Source organism: Leguminivora glycinivorella, chromosome Z (genome assembly GCF_023078275.1).
Source record: "Leguminivora glycinivorella isolate SPB_JAAS2020 chromosome Z, LegGlyc_1.1, whole genome shotgun sequence".
Lineage (NCBI taxonomy): Eukaryota > Metazoa > Arthropoda > Insecta > Lepidoptera > Tortricidae > Leguminivora > Leguminivora glycinivorella.
Genome location: NC_062998.1, coordinates 4,431,858 through 4,447,107, shown reverse-complemented (window position 1 = coordinate 4,447,107; position 15,250 = coordinate 4,431,858). Strand labels below are relative to the sequence as shown.

General features: G+C 38.6%; 2 protein-coding genes across 9 annotated transcripts in view; both read right to left on the bottom strand.

The window, feature by feature from the left end:
• LOC125241897 (titin) overlaps positions 1–15,250 on the bottom strand; it is a 123,717-nt gene that overhangs the window by 106,018 nt on the left and 2,449 nt on the right. Inside the window, exon 2 of one of the 8 annotated variants that reach the window (XM_048150596.1) lies at positions 10,016–10,106. The exons of the other annotated variants lie outside the window; for them this stretch is intronic. The gene's annotated coding sequence lies outside the window, so the exon portion shown is untranslated. The remainder of the gene's footprint in view (positions 1–10,015; positions 10,107–15,250) is intronic. 8 annotated transcript variants of the gene reach the window in all.
• On the bottom strand, positions 3,781–8,173 carry LOC125241485. Its single transcript, XM_048149998.1, has 5 exons — positions 7,988–8,173; positions 6,823–7,480; positions 6,424–6,619; positions 4,360–4,656; positions 3,781–3,894 (listed from the first exon to the last, which is right to left on the bottom strand). Exons 1-5 carry the CDS (start codon positions 8,151–8,153, stop codon positions 3,781–3,783), a joined length of 1,431 nt encoding a protein of 476 aa, XP_048005955.1. The 5' UTR covers positions 8,154–8,173.

Here is a 15,250-nt window from a genome sequence, read left to right as displayed (position 1 = left end):
ATTTATTTAAAGTAATTTTAAGACTATGAAATATATGGACTAAGAGCCCAGAGCCGCCAGACCTTCCTCATTTTCTCAAGGATAAAACTTAGGGATAATTTACAGTTCGTATCAACCAAACCAATTCCACGTTTTAAGAGGATCATTAAATATTAGCGCCATCTAGCTGAGCGTACCCCAAAGGTATAATGCCACCTAGGCCACCGTTGACCGTACCTTTTTCTGTATGGTACTGAGGTACGTTTTTTTCTTAGACTTTATCTGTCTATACGGAGTTATATATGTCTTTGGTATCAACATATCGTCACTACTTTAAAAAAATCTCGTATCTCACGCTGTTCCTCAAAGTTAAAACGCAGTAAGTCTATATGCATTCCATACATACTTACTACAATTTTCTTTTCATTGACAGACGAAGATACAAGTTTTTTTTAAAGTAGTGACGATATATATGTAATAGAAAAGACTTTAAGGATTTGATAGTCATCATTTCCAGACCATTGCCACCGGCCGTAACTTTTACCAGACGCTTGAAAGTATCTGTAACTTACCCTAATTTCTCAAGCAACGGCCGGTGCAAATGGTTAGGAAATGATGATTATCAATTCTTAACAGCATTTTCTAACAACTACAATAAAAATCAGCCTTGGTAATTTAAGGAGAGTTAAAGTTTTTTTTTATAACTGAAAAACCGGCCAAGAGCGTGTCGGGCCACGCTCAGTGTAGGGTTCCGTAGTTTTCCGTATTTTTCTCAAAAACTACTGAACCTATCAAGTTCAAAACAATTTTCCTAGAAAGTTTTTATAGAGTTCTACTATTGTGACTTTTTCATATTTTTTGAACATAGGGTTCAAAAGTTAGAGGGGGGGGGGCGCACTTTTTTTTGTTTTAGCAGCGATTATTTCAGAAAATATTAATATTATCAAAAAACTATTTTAGTAAACCCTTATTCATTTTTAAATACCTATCCAATAATATATCACACGTTGGGGTTGGAATGAAAAATATCAGCCCCCCACTTTACATGTAGGGGGGGTACCCTAATAAAACATTTTTTCCATTTTTTATTTTTGCACTTTGTTGGCGTGATTGATATACATATTGGTACCAAATTTCAGCTTTCTAGTGCTTACGGTTACTGAGATTATCCGAGGACGGACGGACGGACAGACAGACATGGCGAAACTATAAGGGTTCCTAGTTGACTACGGAACCCTAAAAAAATGGCCGTCGGGCCGTACTAGGTAATATGCAGACGTTAAACGTCGATAACAACTTAACAACTCTTAATTATCCCAAAGTTTCATCCTTGAGAAAATGAGGTAGGCCTGGCGGCTCTGAGCGCTTAGTCCAGTAGCACCAGTACCTATGGCAGTTAACTTTAAGCTGGTAGCAGACTTTTAATTAGTTCCACGGAAAGCTAATAGCCCTACAAATACAAGGCGGCTTTGTGAAATAAGATTTATTACTTATTACCTACACGTTATTAGTTTTTAACATATATTTTGTTATTTTAGTGCGAACTCAGGTGCATACCGCGGTACTCGCACCAAGCAATTTACGAGCATTTTTTTTCGCCTCTTTTATAAAATGTGATATTTTTGAAAAAAATTATGATATTTCTACTCTACTACTTCACTAGTTAAAAAAATTGTCCCATACGATTTTTTCTTATATTATATTATATTTTCTTACCATTTTCCGTACATGTTGTGTGGGGTAACAAAAGAGGAAAGTAACAAAAATGTATGGAAATTCTGGGACACTTTTTGTCTCCAAGTGAAATTGAAAGTACTCGTGATTCTGAGTACAATTGACCTAATTTTCCCTAAAAAAATCAAAATAATAAAAATGGCAAAACAAGAAATGCTCTTACAGTGATTTTGGTAGACCAGTAGGTATATGCAGTGGTTGAGTAAATAAGGTAGATAAATAAATATTATAGGACATCTTTACACAGATTATATTTAGGTTTAGAATAAATTTAAAAGAGAAAAATGTCTGCCTTGGATGACACTTGAACTCACGGCACGGAATCTGGATCGATACTCCAGCGCTCTGCCAACTGTTCAATTATTTTCCACTTTTTAATTATTCTAAGTAAGCCTATAGTGGCATCGATTGCACACGTTTCTGCTAATCAGAAGTTAAAAAAATCAGATTATGTTTGTAAGAAATTGCATAGTATATCTGACGACTGGTCTGGCCTAGCGCGTAGTGACCCTGCCTGTTACGCCGCGGTCCAGGGTTCCAATCCCGGTAAGGGCATTTATTTGTGTGATAAACGCAGATATTTGTTCCTGAGTCACGGATGTTTTCTATGTATTTGTATATTATATATATCGTTGTCTGAGTACCCATAACACAAGCCTTCTTGAGCTTTACTTACCGTGGGACTCAGTTAATCTGTGTAAGAATGTCCTATAATATTTATTTATTATTATTTTATTTATTTATAGTACATATCGTCACTACTTTTAAAAAAACTTGTATCTTCGTCTGTCAATGAAAAGAAAATTGTAGTGAGTATGGATGTAATGCATAGTGAGTATGTATGAGATACGAGATTTTTTAAAAGTAGTGACGATATATGGGTTTATTTGAAGTATTTGAACTGACCTGAACACTGCCAGAAGGCGTGTTGTGCCTTCTTGAGTTTATAGGTGAAAAACCTAAGAAAGTCACTTGTTGTATGTGTGAGTGACGTGTTCGAATAGGCGTTTGTTTTGTTTGTGTTACTAATTTTAAATATGTGTTCTCTATTCGAACACGTCACTCACACATACAACAGGTGACTTTCTTAAGTTTTTTACCTATACTGGATTATAGCACAGTATAATTTAAAGAGTACTATCGTACAGTATGGCCACTCCCGCTCCCCGCTGAAAGTGCCGCCCACCCCCTCTCGGTTACCTCACAGTTACCGCCTGTCAAAAACGCGAACAGTCGACCTGTCATATTTCACTCATACAAGCACAGTACGCGTTCACCTACACGAGCTTAGACTGTGTGCTTAGGAACGCGCCTCTTTCATATATTTGATCGCCAGTGTCAAAGTGTGATTATAGCCAGCTGGTGTCCAAGTACTGGATTAGCCCTTCCAAGGGCCGGGTGAAGGACCTAGGAGTCCCGTTGCCCGCACACATACACAGTTACCGTATGTTTTATTGTGCGTGTGGATTTATCTATTTCCAACTATTGATTACCAGAACAGGTTGATAGTAAACTAGTTTCAACCTTTATATAAACCAGCCATAGGCCGCGCGCCCCTCATTTAGTTTAGAGTCTCATATACTGTTTTGTTGATATGTCTTAAAATTTTTGGGTTTTGGGTGGGAGGGTTGCTCTTATCTAATTCGGACGAGGCGCTTTGTATAATTATGATAGAACTTCACTTACAGGTAAGTTCGTTTAATCATCAATTATACTCGCGCCTCGTCCTCTTAGATAAGTCATAAACACATGTAGATGTTGAGAGTTCATTCGGGCATATCAATAAAACAGTCTTCGGTTTTTTAATCATTCTGATTTTTAATCAGGTTCATACAAATGTGGACATAGTCCAATTATCTTTCTGAATACAATTATTCTATATTATTTGCATAATATAATTTCTTAATAATTATAACAGTAAACCTATTTTCACTCAATCATCATTATTTATTATGGATCTAGCCAGGGCACATTCATTATCAGGTTCAACGACAATTCGGTTGTAAAATCGAGCAAATGTAGTGGAATTGCCGCTCCAACCTGCGGTATTTCTTATGAGGTCGATGTTCACCCCGCGGCGTGCGCGCGCGACGTGCTGGCGTGGCGCGTGCTGTGCGCGGTGAACACCGACACGTCCACGCCGCTCGCGCCGAGCGTGGACTTGATCCACCGACTGAGGGTCTGCGTGGTTACAGGGTTATGAGGGTTCTTATAACTTATAAATAAACAATCCGATTTCCGTACCGACGCAGTCTTTTCAACATAAGACATTAAGGTTTTTGCAGGGCATATTTCTACTTTTTGCGTAAAATATGGCAACACAAGAATTGGTTGCTTGGAACCCACCCGAGAAGTTTTTATAACCTCAGGAATTTTAATTAAAATCTTGTCGTTCAGATTTTCTATGTTTTGTATATTGATTTTAGAGAAAGTTTGCACCCTATGTGCTGTTGTGAGTGCTAATAATGTGATACATTTTTTTGACAGATCTTCTAATGATAGAGTTTCGTTTGGATAAAAGTTACTTAGAAAATCCAGAACACAAGTTGGGTTCCAAGTGGAGTTGTATTTTGGCAAGGGCGGTCGAAGTCGAAATACGCCCTTTAAAAATCTAGTAATTCTAGGATCCTTAGATATATCATTTACAAGTATTAAGGATATAGCTGATTTATACGAGTTGAGTGTTCCATATTGGACACCATTATGGAACATCTGTGTAAGAAACTCAATCACAATGGGAACAGAGCCTTCAGTGACATCTATGGATTTTTCTTTACAAAAAAGCCACCATTTTTTAATAGCACTGTCATACTGTTTAAGGGAGTTTTCTGATAGCGACGCGCAGGCGATGTCTAGGCCTGATGGTGGGAAGCCTCTGCGTAAGAACGACTCCCGGATAAGATGCCTGCCACCAGGGTAAGCTTCGAGCGGATTCGTCTGGTGCTGGAATGAGAAATTAATACATTCTTATCCGGTGTGAATGTGATTGTGTTTGAAATAAGAAGTGATCTAAATACCGGAAACCATGGTTGGCTAGGCCACAAGGGAACGATCATAATTCCTCTTGCGTGATCAGAAATAATTTTTCTGAGCGTTTTCAAGATTATAGAAAAAGGCGGGAACGCGTAAAAGTAATAATGCGACCAACTTATGGTAAATGCATTTATAGCGAATGCATCTGGGTCCCTGTGCCATGATATGTATTTAGAACATTTCTTATTTATTCTGCTGGCAAACAAATCTATATCCGGTTTTCCGAAGGCATGTGTCAGAGAGTGAAAGGCCCAGTTCTTAAGCTCAAACTCTATATCCGGATGCAATCGTCGAGATTCCGCATCTGCTATAACATTGTCACATGATTTTATGTACGATGCATATACAAAAATCCTTCGATTTTCGCACCACTGCCAGATTTGCTTAGTGACTTTGTTTAAGTGGGGGTATTAAATGCCACCCATACGATTAATGTAAGATATCGCTGTAGAATTATCTACGCGGAGAAGTATTTGACAAATATAAAGATCTTTTGCGAAAATCTTCAAGGCAATATATACGGCCAAGAGTTCCAATTGATTGATATGCAATTGTCTTTCATTCTCTGACCATTGGCCACTGGCCCTAACGTTATTACAAACTGAACCCCAACCAGTAGTGGAGGCATCTGTGAATATTTCCCTGCAGTATTCATCTTTTCTTATAGGCTGGACAGAATGATCAATATTGTTTAACCACCATTGCAAATCAGGGAGTAGAGAATCTGGCAAGGTCATATACTTATCATAATTATCGTCGCCGTCAAGACTTAAAAACTTGCATCGTTCAAGTTCCTTGGTGTAAAGCCATCCATATTCTACGGCTGTACATGCGGACACCAATATACCTACCAATTGCGCAAAAGCTCTTATTTTGCATCGTTTGAGTCCCATAAATTTGGTTATCTGCTCCTCGATTCGCTGACGTTTTTCAAGTGGTAGGCTTATTTGAAGACATTTGGAATCTAATATGACACCAAGGAACTTGCACGACAAAGAAGGCTGTAACATACTTTTTTCTTCGTTTATGATGAACCCCAAGGCTTTCAGAAGACTTTTAGTGATTTCTATATTTTGTAGACATTGATCATATGTCTGGCCTATAAGAAACCAATCATCTAAGTACAAAGTCGAGATGAAACCAGCTGTTCGTAACAACGTGACGACAGGTTTCATTAATTTTGTGAAGGTAAACGGAGCAGATATCATCAAAAATAAATCTTAAATATTTTCTTGAATCCTTGTGTACTTTAAGTAAAAAATAAGCATCCTTAAGATCTAGAGACGCCATGTAACAGTTGCGAGTTATTAATTTTGTCGCAGTCCTTAGATCTTCTAGCTTAAAATGATCTGCATGAATGAAATCATTTAGATTTTTCAAATTCAATATGAATCGCATCGACCCATTTGGTTTAGGCACAAGAAAAACGCTAGATATAAATTATTCATCGCAAGGTTCACATGGGGAGATTGCTCTGATTTCTATAAGTTTATCAATTGCTACTTTAAATTGAGACTTTTCTGTTTCTGTATAGCTAGGTGGTATCGGTACTGATGTTTGCGTGACTGGATACGCAAATGGGATCTTGTATCCCTTAATCCACGACAGGATGGTGCGGTCATCTGTAATGAGCGCCCATTGTTTATAGAAATCGGACAGTCTACCCGCGTACTTAACTGTATCTAACGTCGCCAACTGCGGGTCGGCGGCGGGGGCGGGTGATGATGGTACGACGACGTCCTCGAGTAAGGCGAGCGCGGCGGCGGCGGATGAGGGGCCCTCGGCGCTGCAGGCTCGCGGCTCCTCGGCGGCGGCCCTCGCGGCCTGCGCGCGGGGGCAGGAGCTCGGCGGTTTAAAGGCTTCTGTGGTGCAGCTTTAGAAGTCTTCTTTTCCTCGGGCTTCAGCTCTATTCCCGACTTAGAAACTGCTTTTGCGGATTTCAGCATTTCAGATAAATTTTCACTGAATAAAAATTTATCTATTGTCGTATTTGTCAAATGCTCTTTCATTTCTTTCTTTACGTTGAAGTAAATGAAATTTCGTCTGGTAATTGAATCGCCGTGCTGTATGTCGCACAGTAGTCGACCCATATCCATCAGTTTAGCGAGCATGTCGTTGTTTTTAGTTTTGCTGTTCAGCTGCGACGACAAGACCTCCGACAAGCAAGCAATCGCACTTGCCAGCTGAGATTGCTTTGTTTCAATACCCTTGTCTCTTTTTACGAAATTTTCTGGGATTGCAGCCTTTATTTCTGGGTTCAAGGCAGGTGCAGCGATGTGGCAGCAATTTTCAGGAGTTAAATATTTGGCCATTAACTCCTTACGCATTTCCTTGCTGAGGCCATTTGTAGCAATATGTTGAAAACGTGTTGCTATTTCAGTGTGCACGTCAGGGCCATAATTTTTAGTAGCAGACGGGTCCTCGCCCAAAATTTCAAGCACATCGCTTGCTAGCGTAATTGTGATATTTTCATCCTGATGACCATCTGGAACTGAAGATGGGCCTGGTACGTTGTCCTCCGGAATCTGTTCCGCAACAACGGGGGTCGTTTCCGGAACTATTTCGGCAGTCGTTTCTGGGACTACGTCGGGGGTCGTGTGAACTTGAACTGTATGAAGGATAGGTTCCATATTAACCTCATCGAGGGGGGATTCGGGTGTAACGTGGCAATCATTTTCGAACTCCACGGTATCGTGGGTCGCTAGCCAGTCTTGTGGGCCTAAAGCCGCCAATGCTGTAATTGAGAATACAATAACCATTTAGGCATCTATTTGATAACTGTAATTCAAACTTTATACTTTTTACCATGTACCGAAACGGGCAAACATGTAAATACAAGGCCCTGAGGCAAGGTACTTTTTGTGCATCTTGCATAGTGTGTGGCGAGTCTGCCCCATCGACAGCTCAGATTACACGCTATGATATCAAACGTAAATACGTTTTGCACAACAGGTTAGCAAGAAAGTGTTATTTACATATTTAAAACGCAATGCTAACATTATTTTACGAAGGGTAGGCATACTACCGCAAGACGTTTTATTCTTTTATAAGAAAAAATACGTTAAAAGTTCGAATATTGCTATTACATTTAAATTTAAGTCAATTAATAATTTGATTTGAACCATCTGTTACATTACTGTAAAAAGATGATGATATTTTAGCAATGTAAACATCATTGCGCATCACGTACCTCACATGTAGGTAGGATTTCAGTAAAAAATATTACCACAAGGGCTATTACCTGAGTTTGTAGTCTTTTCCGCAGACGAACAACGTGAGGATCTTTGCACTGAGTCCTCATCTTCCGACGATGTTGAAATAATACGCTTCCGACTGACCTTACGTTCTAACTTTTTAATTTTGTTAAGCAAATGCTTATACTCCTTATCCTGCTTCCTTTTGGGCATTTTACACGTATGTACGTATTTTACACTTGTAATCTGACGAAAAATACTAGAGAATAATTTACGAAGTACTACACGTTGAGTGGTTGAGCACTAAAATGTGAATGAGGGGCGCGCGGCCTATGGCTGGTTTATATAAAGGTTGAAACTACCCTACTTAAAAAAAAAAAAAAAAAAAGAAATCTCAACTACAGTGCAGTCAAGAGTGGTGTCACTTATGTGGAACTACATGTGTTTATGACTTATCTAAGAGGACGAGGCGCGAGTATAATAGCTTTTGCCCGCGGCTTCGCTCGCGTTAGAAAGAGACAAAAAGTAGCCTTAAGATGTCACATCCCTTCAGCTATCTCCACCTAAAAAATCACGTTAATTCGTCGCTCCGTTTTGCTGTGAAAGACGAACAAAAAAACAGACGAACACACTTTCCTATTTATAATATTAGTAGGTATGGATTTTTGACAGGCACATACGAAAGGTTAAATGACTACTGTCGAGACGGCGCTGTTATTCTGATGTATGGGGTGACAGTTCAGTAGAAGTAGTATGAAGAAAATAGTCCAATGATATTCCGCAAAATGGCGCGTAGTCATTCGTATATTTCTGGTCAGCCTTTACTTATGTGGAAAACTGTACATTTTGTGAATCTCAGAGGTACATTCATTGCAAAAAGTGTTAACATGCCTCACGCAATTAACAGACGGCCGATGCACCATTGTATCAATCTGTACTCTGTCTGTATTACCTATTATATTCCGTAATTCGGAGTCCAATCTGCCCGCGACTGCACCTCAGAAACCGCGAACCATTCAAAGAGAATTCACACGGAAGACGAACCCAACAGTCCGAAAACGACCTAAGCACAACCAAACACAACGCACATACGACCTTTTTAAACCAAGCCACCGACCATTCCGTACGCTTCCGTGACCTGTCACTAAAGGTGACAAGTCAAGGTGCCAGTCTTCCGTTTTCGAGTTTACGACGGCGTGTCAAGGTCGATTTTGGCTTGGACATGATTGGGCGTTTAGGGTAACTTTTTCGTAGTGGTGACGTATTGGAAATGTGAATGTGTGCACGCAATAGACTCTTAAATACCACCGAGTTGAGGTTAGATCTGGTCTATGGAGTCACCAGAGAACTTTAGCCCATCTTTATTATTCCAATAGCCCGGGTTATTGGGGGCAGTACCTAACATAACAGTGCCGTAAATATTATAATAGGTACAGTCAGTCGAAGAATACGACTAGCCTATTCATCCCTCCTTGCGTTATCCCGGCATTTGCCACGGCTCATGGGAGCCTGGGGTCCGCTTTGACAACTAATCCCAAAATTTGACGTAGTCACTAGTTTTTACGAAAGCGACTGCCGTCTGACCTTCCAACCCGAAGGGTAAACTAGACCTTATTGGAATTAGTCCGGTTTCCTTACGATGTTTTCCTTCACCGAAAAGCGACTGGCAAATGTCAAATGACATTTCGCACATAAATTCCGAAAAACTCATTGGTGCGAGCCGGGGTTTGGGGACCACCGGAACGAAAGTCGCACATACTTACCGCTAGGCTACCAGATCTGTAGAGTTTTTAGTAGTAGTAGTAGTAGTAACTCTTTATTGTACAAAAAACACATTAAAAAAAACATACATTGAGATGATTGATGCTGTTTTTTTTAAGTATCATAGTTTAATTATTTATGTCTAGATACACATATATTTTTGTTAAGCGATTACAGACCATTACCTAGTTACTTCTGAACCGCTAATTTTGATGCTGACTGTATCATAGTTTCATATACTTGGTAATCATTCGGCAGTATCGACAATAGCCTATGGTACACTTAATTACTTATTTAAATCTCTCTCAAAATACCTTAACTTCTCTTTTCTTTCTGGGCACACTCTAGCAGTGAGCAGATGCCCTATTAAAACCATAAAGCGATGTCACGCGGTTAGCCGCTACCCTAGAACAAAGACATATGTAACTCCGTATATAAAGCCTGAGAAAAAAACGTACCTCAAAACCATACAGAATAACCTAACCACAAAATTAAAATTTTGAAAAAACCCCCGACCGCGACCTAGTGGACCGATTTTCATGAAACATGGCTATGAACACTCCCAACTAACTCAGCTTTCAGACAAAAAAACTAAATCAAAATCGGTTCATCCGTTCGAGAGCTACGATGCCACAGACAGACAGACAGACAGACAGACAGACAAACAGACAGACAGACAGACAGACAGACAGACAGACAAACAGACAGTCAGACAAACAGACAGACAGACAGACAGACAGACAGACATACACACAGACAGACACGTCAAACTTATAACACCCCTTCGTTTTTGCGTCGGGGGTTAAAAAGGTACGGTGACCTAGATGGCGATACACCTTTGGGGGACGCTCGGCTAGATGGCGCTAATATTAATATTTGACATTTTAACACATATCACGCTTAATATGGGCCAAATTGTCAAAACAGAGGTTCAAAAGTTTTAAGCTTGTGTCGAGAGGTGGCAGTCTATGCACTGTGATTACACATTTTACTTTTACAGTAACTCTCTATAATACTTGATCCTCTTTGCCTAGAATCAAAGACGGCATAAAGTTAAAACCCAGAGTAAAACTAACGCGACTGAACGGGACCGCGCGTCACGATCTGATAATAAGGCGTTACTATTACCACACTAGCTATATAAGCGTCGGGCTGCAATCGCTTAAGCCTGGCGTCCACTAGGCTCGCCGAGTCGAGTCTCGTTAATTCGCCTTCTGAATTTCTTATGAGACTGCGTCCATTAGCGAACGCGTCGAATCGCATTCGATGTATGAGAACTCGATTTTATGCGGCGCAACTCCGCCTAAGTGGACGCAGGCAGTCATTGCCGCCCATGGACATAACATAAGTAACATCAGGGGAGCCACTTAAGCGTTGCAGACTTTTGAGAACCCTAAATACCTGCTACTTGAAGAACCCCATGTCATAACGCAACGTTTAAAAGATAATTTTGGTGAATTTTGACATGCACCAACATAAATAATGCATAAGAGCAACCTAGTTTCCCTCACCCTTTTAAATCAATAAAGAATTTCAAATCGTACAAAACGAACTACGTAAAAACTAAAAACCTCCGTTTAGTCCGAAGTCGATTGAAATGCCACATTAATCGCTTCTTCGTAGCGTCATTCACATAACTAGGACTTTTAAAATTAAACTTTGCCGAGCAAAAACCAAGCAAGTATAGGTATGGTTTTTGTATCGCCATTCGCAGTAATGTCCTATTCTTCACTTTTTTGGTGTTACGAAACTTATTCAATGTTATAATTAACGTCTATGGCAAAATGAAATAGACTCCCGAAATAGATTGATTTGAGGTCTGACTTGACTAGTTTTCATATACGAATTATATCATGACGAATTATATTCTAAACTTGTTACTTCTTATTTTAATATTCCGAAATTTGGCTTGCTGGTAGAAACTATTAGTCATCGAACATAATAATTCGTTTATGGGAACTCGCCAAGTCAGACCTTAGGCTACAATATATTATCCTAAGTAATAAGAAGAAATGATGTTTTATTTTAAAGGGTAAGATAGAAGGAGAGGAGAGGGTAAGATAAAATATGTTCCGTATAAAAAAACAGGGTCTATCTAACCATGCAAGAAAAACCCTTCCTTCTCCCCCACCCTGAATAAGTATCAGGGGTATTTTTTTAATTAATTCCAAAATTTCCAATAAACGTCATCATAAACATGAAATAAATGGCATATACAAAGAAAAAACCAATGGTTGACTGGTAGAGAATGCCTTAAGGCGTTAAGTCCGCCATTTGTACTTTTTATTGATAATTTGTGCAATAAAGTTTAAATAAATAAATAAATAAATAATAAAAAGTGACGAAGGCCAGTGTCCCGAGCTGGAACCGAACCAGCGTCCACCGTTTACTGGACGGATAGCTAAACCGTTCGGCCACCGGGGCACGAAGGAAAGGATCGAAAATTCCAAGTATATGACATTTCCGAAGGCTCGTGGCGCCGTCTAACCATCCCTAAGGTACTAAGGTAAGGTACTTATAAAATACTTTTTCTTTGTATATGACATTAATTTCATGTTTATGAAAAGATTTTCTATGAAAATAATTTAATTTGTTCTTAGGGCCGGTTGCACCAAACCGTCTGGCACCGTTAAAGCCACAGATGTCATATATACCATAGATCAAGCAAACGTGTCAACTTAGCGTGTCAAATGAACTCAGTGAAATCCACTGAGTTGTCCGTCTTTACTCGCAGCTTGCAGCTTTCGGGCGTCATTTTTTGTAAGTTGAAGTCAACCAAAACATAAAAAATGCCTCGTTACGTGATATTCAATTGCAACAACACAAAAATATGAACAATCAAGAGCCTGAGACATATTTAAAATTACAGGCAAGAATCAACTTCAGTACAAAATTTGACACGCTCGGCCCCTATACAAATAAATGAATTTGTTTCTTCTATCTAAATTAAGTTCTGTGGTTAAAGCGTTCGTTAAATTTTATTGTATGAGAAGTTCCATAGAAGTCTGCTGAGTGACGATGATGTGTCTATCAAATGTGGTTGATGCAACTGGCCCTTAGAGTGTAAACAAACGTCATTATCAAAACAAATACAGAACTACAATACATACAATATTTATTATGTATTCGCAAAGCAAAGCCAATGCAATGTATGTACGAGTAAGAAAGAGGAAAGCAGACGGAAAAGGATACATATTACATTATGATAATTGATAATCCATACTCATATTATAAACGGGAAAGTGTGTGTGTGTGTGTCTGTTTGTTTGTCCGTCTTTCACGGCAAAACGGAGCTACGAGTTGACGTGATTTTTTAAGTGGAGATAGTTGAAGGGATGGAGAGTGACATAGGCTACTTTTTCTCTTTCTAACGCGAGCGAAGCTGCGGACAAAAGCTAGTTAATTATAAAGGAAAGTGGTTCAAAATTATGTCAAATATCTTTGTACAGGTTGGTATAGAAGTAGGTAGACGAAGCGATGACTACAAACGAAGAACTGCAAGGAGTGGACGAAAACTAACGCGTGGATGGAAATTAGCACAATAACTTATATGTATATATAGGGAACTACTGTAGTTAAAATAAAATATTTTATACCATGCACGAAATAAAGCATCTGATAATTATAAGAAAACCATGGACAGAAGTTATTTTTAAATCCAATTATATTTAATAAGTCAGGTAGAAATATATAAAGTAACTGAGTTGGCCGTGACGTCACTCAATTCAATTTCATATAAATTCCATAAGTATTAGCAAGTCGTTCAAATTCGTTTTGACAGTTCTTAAAAAGAAGCTGATTTGACTACGAGGCAAGTAGCCTATTATATTCAAATAATATTATTTGTGTTATAAGCAGTTTTAAAAATATTATGTCTTTTAGTTATTTAAATATTTAGTAAGGCTAAAATAGAGCTATAAATAATAATAATAAACCCTTATTAATAAAACATTACAAGCCTCAATTATCTCTTTCTTACAAATACGTAAATCAATATGACAGATTTTTTTATTTATTTAAGCCTTTTAATTCTTTAATAATATTATACATTAACATTAATTTAACATTATGTGACATTAAACATTTCATTTTATAATATAAGTATTTTTTTTTTGCAAAATTCCTTTTTTTTTTTTACTTTTTCAGATTTATATTTATTAATAGTTATTAATGTTATTATTTATATACATTTTCATACATCATTATTATTTATTATTATTAAAGACCTCTCGACGAGTGTAGGCCTCCTCCATTTCTCTCCACTTTTTCCTATCCTGCGCTACCTTTGTCCAGTCTTCGTTTGTAAACTTTGTAAGTTCGTCCGACCATCTTTCTAGAGGGTGGCCTCTCTTTCTTTTACCGGGGGGCCCGGTCCATGTTGTTGCTCTTTTTGTCCATCTATCTCTGTCGTGGCGTGCAACATGTCCGGCCCATCTCCATTTAAGCTTTCTGCAGTGGGTTAGAGCGTCGATGACTTTTGTCTTGTTCCTTATCTCTGTATGGCGTTGTTTGTCTCTGAGTTTCAAATTAAGAATGCTTCGTTCCATGGCTCTCTGGCATGAATTAATTTTCCTTTTTGTGTGGTTGTTGTAGATCCAGGTTTGGCTACCATATGAGAGACAAGGCAAAAGGCACGAGTCTAGAACTTTTCTTTTTAATCTTATAGGCAGGTTTGATTTTAAAACTTCTTTGTGTCCCCAGAATTTATTCCACGTCATGCTTACTCTTCTGTGTAGTTCTTCAAGGTGTCTGTCTTTTGAGAATGATATTTGTTTCCCTAAATATATATATTTTTCGACATATTCCAGCTGCCGGTCTTCCACGTATATGAGCCTGTGAATACTGTTAGACATAATTTTGGTTTTTTCGATGTTTAGTTCTAGACCGATATCACGACTGGCCGAGTTCAGTTCGTTAATCATTTGCTCGAGTTGTAGTGCCGTTTCTGAAAACAGCACTATGTCATCAGCAAACCGCAAGTTGTTAAGGTAATTGCCTTTAATATATATACCTTTCTTTGACCAGTTCAGTTGTTTCATGATGTTCTGTAAGACCGTTATAAATAGTGTAGGTGAGAGCGGATCGCCCTGTCTCAAGCCTCTACAAATATTTATTTCAGAACCGATTCTGTCCAGCTTCACTCTACTAACGCTTTTTCTGTAGATGTCCTGTATTAATTCTATCGTTTCTAGTGGTGTATTGCAGTCTTGTAGAGCTTTCCATATACTATCATGGGATATAGTGTCGAAAGCTTTGGCATAGTCTATGAATGCCAAATATAACGGACGTCTTTGCTCTACGTATTTCTCTATTACTTGTTCTAGTACGTATATATTGTCTATTGTTGATAGGGACTTTCTAAAACCCGCCTGTTCAATTGGTTGAAATCTATCAGTGATTTTGGATATGCGGCGTTCCAAGCACGAGGCAAATAGTTTATAGAGACACGGTTGTAAACTTATAGGTCTATAATTGGCAATATTCGCTGGGTCGCCTTTTTTATACAGTAAAATAATGGTAGATTTTGCCCATTCGATCGGTATTTCTCT

Bases quoted from the DNA above. Each gene is read 5' to 3' on its own strand.
- LOC125241485 (XM_048149998.1), bottom strand. From the start codon at position 8,153: ATGCCCAAAAGGAAGCAGGATAAGGAGTATAAGCATTTGCTTAACAAA. The intron at 7,481-7,987 runs GTAATAGCCCTT...TCTCAATTACAG, and splicing joins GGAAAAGACTACAAACTCAG to CATTGGCGGCTTTAGGCCCA. The intron at 6,620-6,822 runs GTGCGACATACA...AGACTTCTAAAG, and splicing joins ATGGATATGGGTCGACTACT to CTGCACCACAGAAGCCTTTA.